Source organism: Nannospalax galili, unplaced genomic scaffold, assembly GCF_000622305.1.
Source record: "Nannospalax galili isolate Female #2095 unplaced genomic scaffold, S.galili_v1.0 scaffold286, whole genome shotgun sequence".
NCBI lineage: Eukaryota > Metazoa > Chordata > Mammalia > Rodentia > Spalacidae > Nannospalax > Nannospalax galili.
Window position 1 is genome coordinate 2042157 of NW_008359442.1, and position 10692 is coordinate 2052848.

At 38.3% G+C, this 10692-nt stretch overlaps 1 protein-coding gene across 4 annotated transcripts in view; it reads left to right on the top strand.

Moving 5' to 3' along the window:
• Window positions 1–8489, top strand: part of Clhc1 (clathrin heavy chain linker domain containing 1) — a 52503-nt gene extending 44014 nt beyond the window's left edge. For all 4 annotated transcript variants that reach the window (XM_029558657.1, XM_029558656.1, XM_029558658.1 and 1 more), the window contains 2 exons: window positions 5406–5585; window positions 8184–8489. In XM_029558657.1, coding sequence (XP_029414517.1) covers window positions 5406–5585; window positions 8184–8377 — 374 coding nt within the window. In that variant the 3' untranslated portion in view covers window positions 8378–8489. The remainder of the gene's footprint in view (window positions 1–5405; window positions 5586–8183) is intronic.
• Window positions 8490–10692: the final 2203 nt, after the last annotated feature.

The window sequence follows — 10692 nt, forward strand, 5'->3', positions numbered from 1 at the left end:
GGGGTGGGTGTCTTTTTGAGACAGGGTCTCCCTGTAGCCCCAGCTGGCCTGGATTTGCTATGGAGACTAGGCTGGCCTCAAACTCACAGAGATCCTCCTGCCACTGCCTCCCAAGTGCTGGGATTAAAGGTATGTGCCACCATGCCCGGCAAATAAAATATTTTTAAAAAGAATGTACTTTGGGGCCTGGAGAGATGACTCAGCGATTAAGGCACTGGCTGCTCTTGGAAAGGACTGAGGTTCGATTCCCAGCACCCACATGGTGGCCAGCAACCATCTGTAACTCCAGTTTCAGGGATCCAAAACCCTCTTCTGACTTCCATAGGTATTACACACATGTTGTGCACTTACATACATGCAGGCAAAACATTCATACACATAAAATAGAAATAAAACAATTTTAAATTTTTTTATTTTAACATTTGCAAATTTAAAAAATGGAATACTGGAAGCGGAGAGATGGCTCAATGGTTAAGAGCACTGGCTGCTCTTGCAGAAGACCCGGGTTTGAATCCCAGCACTCATATGGTAGCTAACCACCATCCTAACTCCAGTTCCAAGGGATTTGATACCCTCTTCTGACCTCCTGTGTGTATTAAATCATATGGGCCCACTTACATACATGCAGCAAAACAGGCATACACATAAAATAAAAATAATAAAATATATATATTTTAAAAATGGAACCCTGGGCTGGAGAGATGGCTCAGCAGTTAAGAGCACTGACTGCTCTTGCAGAGGACCCAGATTTGATTCCCAGCACCCACATGGTGGCTACTAACCATCCTTAACTCCAGTTCCAGGGAAATCCGATGCCCTCTTCTGACCTCCATGGCATTGTACAACATGGGTGCACTCACATACATGCAGGCAATACACTCATACAAATAAAATAAAAAATAATAGGGGCTGGAGAGATGGCTCAGCAGTTAGGAGCACTGACTGTGCAGAGGACCCAGGTTCGATTCCCAGCACCCACATGGCAGCTACAAGCTGTCCTTAACTCCAGTTCCAGGGGAATTCCATGCCCTCTTCTGTCCTCCACGGCATTGCACGACACAGGTGCACTCACATACATGCAGGCAATACACTCATACACATAAAATAAAAATAATAAATAAAATACTTAAAAATAATAATAAAATATTTTTGAAAAAAATGGAACCCCAAACAAACAAAACACAAGAAAATTGTAAAAAACATTTTAGTTCAAAAGTATGAATTTGTTTTAGAAGTAAAGATTGCCTTCATTTTCCCCCTTTAACTATTTCTAGTGTAAAGCCTGAAATGAGAACTGAGGGTGGTCATACATATCTGTAGTCCTAGCACTTCAGAGGCTGAGGCAGGAGGGTCACAAGTTTGAGGCCAGTCTAGTGCGTATAAATTCAGGCCAGCTTGGGATACACAGCAGGACATGATCTCAAAAAAACCCCAAAAGCACAGAAATAAAAATGAAAATGCCCAAAATGATTTGCTTGCTCACCTTTCCATCATTTAACTGAACTTGCTGGTGCCAAAGAGATGATTCAGTGGTTAAGAGCACTGGCTGCTCTAACAGAGGACTGGGGTTCGGTTCCCAGCACCCACATGGCTGCTAACAACTGTCTATAACTCCAGTTCTAGGGGATCTAATGTCTTCTTCTGGCTTCATAGGCATTGCATACATGGGTGCACTTACATACATGCAGGCAACACATTATAAGCATAAAATAAAATTGATTAATTAAAATGAATTTACTGAGCTGCTCTCTGGAAACTGGATTGTTCTAGATCACAATCTCTCAAACTTTCTATTCTCAAATCTTCCTTGAACTATTGCAAAGCTATATATGATATATTCTGTTGAATAATTCTATATTGAATTTGATTTTCAAAAATTTTAAAAATATCAACTAATTTAAAATTGTAATCATAAATTTTTGATATGTTATAAAAAATAAAATATTTCATAAAACAACTGTATTTTCCAAAGTCAAACAACTTAGTCAAGAGTGGCATTATTTCACATTTTTACAAATCTCTGTGGTGTCTGGATTAGTTGAAAATAGATGGCCTCTCATATCTGCTTTTATATTCAAAATACTATAATATCACACATCATGTAATCTCTGGAAAATGCCTCTACATACTTGTAAGTGAGTGAAAATGGTAAAAAGACAAAAACACCTTAGTATCTTCATGAAAATAGCTTTGACTTTATAGAAAATAGAACATCTTTTGAGAACCACTGTTCTGGGTATTTGTGAATTAAGTAACAAGCTTGTAAGTTTATTCAAACAGAACACAGGAGATAAAATAATAACATGTCCAAACAAAGAATAAGAAAATGGATTCTAGGGGGCTGGAGAGATTGCTCAGTGGTTAAGAGCACTGGCTACTCTTGCAGAAGACTTGGGTTCAAATCCCAGCACACACATGATAGCTAACAACTATCCATAACTCCAGTTCCAGGGGATCCAATGCCCTCTTCTGACCTCCTTGGGCATTGCACAACCTGCATACATTTACACACATACAGGCAATACACTCATAAAATAAAAATAATAAAAATTTTTTAAAAAAGAAAATGGATTCTAGGCAGGTTTGGTGGTGCATACCTTTAATCCCAGAATTCAGGAGGCAGAGGCAGGTGAATCTCTATGAGATCCAGGCCAGCCTTGTCTACATAGTGAGTTCCAGGTCAGCTGGGGTTGCAGAGAGACCCTGTCTCAAAAAGACAAAAAAAATTTTTTAATTAAATATAAAAATAGAAAGTTTTAGGTAGTTTCAGTAGTTAGCTAATATATTAAACCATATACACTTGTTCATATGGAATTTTAAAAGGGTCAGATGTTGGGATGACAAGATAGCTTAGAGCTGGTCAACAAGCCTGATGGCCTGAATTTGATCCCTGGTTAACTCACATGGTAGAAGGTGTCTTCTGACCTTCACATGCATGCACTGCTGTCAGGCATCCCCCCCTCCCATCACACACACAAAATAAATAAATACATGTAATGAAAAGTAGTCAAATGTTGTTAACTTCTAAATACTTAAAATAGCTGCATTGCAGGCCAGGCACATGGGAGGCAGAGGCAGGAGGATCTCTGTAAGTTCAAAGCCAGTCTGGTGTACATGGTGAGTTCCAGGTCAGCCAGGGCTATAAAGTGAGACCTTGGAGAGAGAGACAGAGAGAGAGAGAGAGAGAGAGAGAGAGAGAGAGAGTGAGTTGAAAGCTACATTGGGCCAGGAAGATGGCTCAGCAGGTAGTGGTGCATGTTGCTAACACTGACAACATGGTAGGAGAGAACCAACTCACAACCTGACCTCCACATGTGCACCATGGCACACTCACAGACAAATAAATGTGAAAAATAGCTACTTTTTTTTTTGTCTTTTTGAGACAGGGTCTCCTTGTAGTCCCAGCTGTCCTGGAACTCACTGTGTAGACCAGGCTGGCCTTGAACTCACAAAGATCCACCTGCCTCTGCCTTCCAAGTGCTGGGATTAAAGGTGTGTGCCACCACGCCTGGCCATTGTTTTGTTTTAAACAGACTCTTACTATGTAGCCTTAGACTGGTCACAAGTTTATAATCCTCCTGCCTCAGCCTCCCTGGTGTGAGGATTACAGGTATGTGCTGCCTAGCTCTGCTTATTGCTTCTTAAAATACTCAGTTTTGGGGCTGGAGAGATGACTCAACAGTTAAGAGCACTGGCTTCTCTTGTAGAGGACCCAGGTTCAGTTCCCAGCACCAAATGTCAACAACCGTCTGTAACTCCAGTTCCAAGGAATTCAGTGGTCACTTCTGACTCTACGGGCATTGCACAACACGGGTGCACTTACACATATGCAGGAAATACACTCATACAGATAAAATAAAAAATAAAATATTAAAAAAAATCTGCATTCATGTCATACCAGTGATGCCACTATCAGAATGAGTAGGCCACAGTGTAGCAGTAAGGTTGCTTTAGTGGATTATCCAGATGATGATGATGAGGAGGAGGAGGATGAGTCCAGTTTGGTAAGGTTAACATAATGAATAGGCCACACTGTAGCAGTAAAGTTGCATTAGTGGACTATCCAGATGATGATGATGATATTGATGATGATGGAGGTGGTGATCATAATGACAAAGATGAAGATGAGGACAAGAAACCTCCCAATAAAAGACCTAATCTTAGTTCATAAAATTGCTATGAGAGTCCCCCAAATTCTGGCTCATCTAAAGTTCTATCAGTATCATAAACTGAAAAATCTAATTCAAAAAGCATTTACTTACCAATTCCTTGGTAAGATGGAAGTAGCAAATATATTAAATAAGGGGCATTATTTCTAGAAAAAGAAAATCTGTCATTCTATATATACATAATATAAAATCCTCAATTTCTGAATGATCCGAGTGATAAGTTCTTTTTTTTTCTTGGTCTTTTTGAGACAGGGTCTCCCTGTAGCCCCAGCTGTCCTGGAACTCACTATGTAGACCAGGCTGGCCTTGAACTCACAGAGATCTGCCTGCCTCTGCCTCCCAAGTGCTGGGATTAAAGGCGTGCACCACGCCCAGCCCGAGTGATAAATTTTTAATAACATCTTAATATTCCAGGATGGTTTGGCAGGAGGGAGCAGTTTGGTACAGCACTACACATTTCACTCAGGACTATGTATTAGAAATAATTACAACAGTGTTGCTGCAAAGCCAATATTACTTTCATAAAGCATCTAACCATGGCATGTTTTCCTAGAGTTGGGTTTTCTGAATGAAACTGTAGTGAAAACAAAATCAATACTGAAAACGAAAAAAAAAAGACTATTTCAACATTTCTGCAAAGATTTAACCAAACTTCAGCCTTATGAATAATTACAGGGCAGCAGCTTTCAATATGCATTTTGATGAATAAAAAATGACGAGCTGTCTACAAAGAAAAAAAATCTTGTTTTGAATTTCTAAATCATATTTTTAGGGAAAAAATGACAGAGCTCTAGTTTCTGTGCAATACATAGAAAGAAAGACATTACTATACTCACTAGAAGTTGGTCTACATGTGAGCAGCAAGATGTAGAAAACCCAGCCTAGTGTTAGATGGAAACTTAGACATTTACTCCAGTTGTAGTACTTTTCAGATGTGAAAGCAGAGTTCTAAGGGCAAATGACTGATGGGGCAGTGCTTAGATTTCAAGTTTCCTGGGTGCCAATCTCTTTGGCTGACTATGGTTTAATGTATTTTTTATGATACTCCTTGTTATGAGTTGTCCTTTCTTTTTTCTTCTCTATTTAAAATTGAAGGTAGTACTGTAGCGTTTGGATTGGAGCCTCTGGGGGATTTAGGACTGGAAAAGAATATTGATTGGCAGATGTTAGCTGTTCATTTCTAGTTGATTTGTCATGTCAGGATATTGAGATTTGGTTTTTTATTTTTACTCTCAGATGACCTGATACAGATAATAACAGCGTGCCCCCAAGCTGAGTTAATTAAAAGTCTTACTCAAGAAAGGGATGGAAAACCACCAATTTTATCTTTTGGCCTTGCTATACTTCATCTTTTTTCTGCGGATTTGAAAAAAGTTGGCATTAAGCTGCTTCAGGAAATAAGTAAAGGTGGAAAAGGTAAGTAGAATCAGGTGTTGCTGTGAAAGAAATAGTGGTGGGTTATTTCAGGAGCAATTCAAGATAATTATGTATGAGTGAACCCAGAGTCTACAGAGTTAACTTTAGGAATTTATAAATGTAAAGATTACCATGTTAATAAATCTGCTGGCAATGGGATATATTTCTTGAAAGAATTAGAATAGTGAATCTTTATTAAGCCCAAAGGGAATGTCATAATAATTTAAAGAGGCAACACTGTTCTAAAAGCTTTACATATATTAATGTATACATGTTTAGCAATCATTTTATATGTACTTTAAATGTTAATTAGCTATAAAATTTAAAGTTTAATTTCCAGACCCATTGCATGTATATTTATATGTGATATGTACTCTGAATATATCTCTACAGGGAGGTCAGGGAGCTAATTAAATTTCACATTTTTCTCCCTTTTCATTAATTTAATATAGAAGCTTAAGCAGAAAATTTAAAAAATTATTGTCTGGGGTCAAAGAAAGAATGTTACCTGAAAACTTATTGAAGAAGATAATTTCATATTTAAAAAAATTATCATTACAGATATTAATTAAAATATTTGATAGGAAAATAAAATTGTGTTCAAAATAAAATAGTAGTTATGTTAGTAATCATAAGAGAAATAGCTATAATGAAGGGTTTTTTAAATTAGTTTGTTTTTACTTATTTTTATGTGTATGAGTATATTGCCTGCATGTATGTAAATGCACCTGTGTTGTACAATGCCCTTGAGGACAGAAGAGGCAGTTGGATCCCCTGGAACTGGAGTCACGGACAGTTAGCTGCCATAGCCCCTGGGACCTCGAGATCACAAAGATCCACCTGCCTCTGCCTTTCAGGTGTTGGAACTAAAGGCGTGCATTACCACACCAGGGTATAATGAAATTTTATATGGAGGTTATAAGTGAGGAATTAGTTCCATAACTTGATAACTACTGGGGTTGGGGAGATAACTCAGTCAGTAAAGTGCTTGCCTTGGAAGCATAAAGACCTGAGTTCAATTCCCAGAACCCAAGTAAAAGAATCAGGTGTGGTGGCACAACTTGTGATCTCACCACTGGGGAATCAGACAGGCAGATAGATCCCTGGGGTTTGCTAGTCTCTAAGCCTAGCCTACTTGGCAAACTCCAGGCCAATGAGAGATATTGTTTCAAAAATACAAGGTGCAGCAATATACTCCAAAGGCCAAAATGTCAAAATTATTTGGGAGCTTTTATCTAATCCTTAAAAGATTTTAGGGTCACCTCTTCAGAGGGGGGAATGTTAGAGGAGCAAAAAGCCCCTTAAAGGAAGAAGAAGAAGAAGGTGGAGGAGGAGGAGGAGGAGGAGTACATGAGGTCATCAGAAAAAAGTGATGGGGAGATATGGGAGGTGTTGGAGGGGAGGGAGTGGGCATGGATTTGATCAAAACACCTCATATGCATGCATGAAATTCTCATTTATTTAAAAAAAATACAAGGTGGATGGTTCTTGAGGAAGGACATCTGAGAGTGACCTGTGGCTTCCACACACATGCACACACATGTGCACACACAAAATAATTAATTAAAAATTGGTAATACCAAAGATAGTCACTATAAATTTTCTTTCTCTCTTTCTCTCCTTTTCCTTTTCCTTCCTTTCTTCCTTCTTCCCTCCCTCCCTCCCTCTCTTCCTTCCTTCCTTCCTTCCTTCCTTCTTTCTTTTTTGGTCTTTTTGAGACAGGGTCTACCTGTACTCCAACTCACAGAGATCCACCTGCCTCTGCCTCCCAAGTGCTGGATGTGCCACCATGCTCAGGAAGTTTTAAAGTAAATGATATCACCCGATTTCTTTAAAAAGCAAAATTATTTGATTTCCTTTAAGAAAATATTGGTAATAGACACCACATCATTAAGAAGTCTCCCTATTTAGGGGCTGGGGAGATGGCCCAGAGCACTAGCTGCTCTTGCAGAGGATTTGAGTTCAATTCCAAGCACTCACATGGAGGCTAACAACTGTCTGTAACTCCAGTTCCAGGGGATCTGACCCCATCTTCTGACCTCCAGGGCATTGCACCACACAGGTGTGCTTACATGCATGCAGGCAATACACTCATACACATAAATTTCTTAAAAAAGAAGTTTCCATTTAGAGAAAGCATGTAGGGTTTGCCAAGGAGTTTCTTAAGCCCCTGAAACAACACTACTAAAGCGTTTATAGAAATACTTAAAGGCTCATGAAAACTCCAGCAATAGGTCCTCAGTTTCTCAACAGTTTCTAGTAGTGCCTAACAGACTCTGTGAATAAGGGGGGGGTGCACTTTCTGAGCTCCTTGGCTCAATACCTGCTACTATGCATAAAGGAGCTGAGTGGAGGAATGTGGAAGGTGAAAATGGTAGAGGGTTGAGTTGAGACATTTAAAGGGTAATGAAGGAAGAAGAGAAGGAATTAACACTTAAGAATTAAAGAGCTGACTATGCAGTCTACATGTTATAGTGTTAAACTTATTGGACAAAGGTAAAGTTCAAGAATAACTGAGTTGAAATGATTTCACTTTATTTTTGGAGAATATCAAATAAGAATAAATACCATAGTGTAATATTGTGGGTTTTTTTCCAGATGCAGTAGAACAACTCGTGATAAATGATTTATTTTGCTCTCCAGAAAAGTGGCAAGAAATGGCAAATGTCTGTTTAGAGAATGGGTTTGAAAAGTTATATAATGACATCCTAGCCATTCTTCGATCTCAGGCTGGAGTTTCAGAAATTTCTGAAGATGATTCAGTCAACTTAATGGAGCATGTTTTTTGGTAGCTCTATTCTTTAACCAGCTGAGGGCGCTGGTACAACATTTTATGTATGTTGGCTGGGTAACCTGGTTTTAGCATGAGTAACATAAATAATTGTAACATATAAAGTATTCAGAAATAAACTGTACTTCTTCATTATGATGATGTCCAAGTTTGGTCTTGAAACATCTACCATATGATCATTTATATCAAACCTTGATAAAATCCAAGAATTATATAACTTTGTTTTAAACAGCATAGGCATAGGCATTGCTACCTAAGGACAAAGTAATGTCCAGATAGACTCCTTTGTTATCATCTAATTTTATAGGCAGAACTGAAAACAGTGTGGGGAATAGTCTGCCTGTAGACTGATTTCCTAAATATCAAATATTGCAAGCTTCCTTTGATAAGAAAAGTGAGATATTATTTCCAGGCTTGTCTTGCTAGAAAAAATCTAGAGCAGAGTAATTTTGTTCTGTTGATTTAAAGATGACCCCATGTTTTGATCAATCAATCAATCTCTGTGTCTTTACGTGTATATATATATATGTATATAAATGTATGTATGTATATATTTTCTCATCTTTGCCATTTATGTATGGCAAAGGTCAGACTCCTACTAAAGTTTAGAATCTTACCATGTTCTTACTTAAAAGGAAGACCAGACGAAATCGCATAGAAGTAGGCATGGGATACTTTTAGGCATAGAAAATGTGTCATTTTGTGCTGGGCACTCAGGAAGCTGAAGCAGGAGGACCATGAGTTTGAGGCCAGCCTGGACTATATAGTGCGAGTCTATCTCAAAATAAACAACCAACCAACCAACACCCAAAAAGACCAGACTGCTGGAGAGATGTTTCAACAGTTAAGCATGAGGGCTGCTCTTGCAGAGGACCCAGATTTGTTCCCAGCACCCACATGGTGGCTAACAGCCATCTGTAACTCTAGTTCCAAGAGATGTGATGCCCTCTTCTGGCCTTTGTGGGCATTATGTGACATGGGTGCACTTACATACATATAAGCAACCCCTTATACACATAAAATAAAAATAAATTAAAAAATTTAAGAAGACAACAAAAAGTTATTTTGAATGATTCTAAGCACCTGAACAAATATTTAAAAATTCAGAGTTCTATACTATAGATAGATGTGACATTCAAGGTATTTAATAACCAGTAATGGCATGGACAACAGTCTAGCAGAATAGAGATTCTGCTAATCAGACCAGCTTCCAATCCTTGTGCCACATCCACTGAACTACATCTCCAACCCTTATTTTTTTTGAGATGGAGTCCTACTATGAAGACTCAAACTGGCTTTAAATTTGGTGTACATCTAAGGTTGGCCTTAAACTTCAATCCTCTTGCCTCTGCCTCCTGAATTATAAGTGTGTGAAACCACGTCTTACAGAGTTGGTTCCTTCCAAAGACTCTAAGGGAAGGCTTTGTTCTGGACTTCTCTCCTTGACTTAACCAATGACCATCTTCTCAGTGTCTCTGCATCATCTTCCTTTTATGTGTATCTGTGTCCAAATTTCTCCTCCTCATAAGTACACCAGTCACCTGGGCACCATGGCTTAGGTTTGTAATCCAGGCACTCCAAAGGCCGAGGCAGTTGAAGCCAGCCTGGGCTACTGTGAGTTGCAGGCCAGTCTGGACTACATAGTGAGATTCTGTCTCATTAAATAAATATAGAAATATAGAAACACAAAAATAGTATATCAGTCGCATTGAATTAGGGTCTACCCACTTTAAATTGACTCTGTCTCCAAAAAAGGTCACATTCTGTTAGGACTTCATGTAAATTTGAGAACATAATTTATTATATTTATCATTTATGTCACCAAATGTATCATTATATCACTAAATTTATCATAAATTTATCATTATATCACCAAAATAAAACACAGTACTGGGCACAAAATAAATGTTCAACGAACAGTTGCTGAATGAATCAATACTAGGCAAACCTAGAATCTTTACATTTAATGCCAATACTGTGAATTAACTTTACTCTTGCTTACATTACAAAATTATGTTACATATTTTGAAATTTTTCACAAAGTGAACATATATGCCTAGCCATCCCCCAGATGAGGAAATAGAACCTCCCTGGAAGATTCTGGCCTCTATTGTCCTTCCAAAAGTAGTCACTCTCCTGACTTTTCATACCATGAATGTCTTTTTGCCTCATTTTTAATTTTATGAAGGTGAAAAGCATTCATTCTTTTGTGTCTAGCTGCTTGTGCTTTCTACTTTTTGTGAGATCCCATATTGTGTGTGGTTGTAGCTGTTTGTTCTCATTGTTATTCCATTGTGTAAGTTTACTACAATGCTA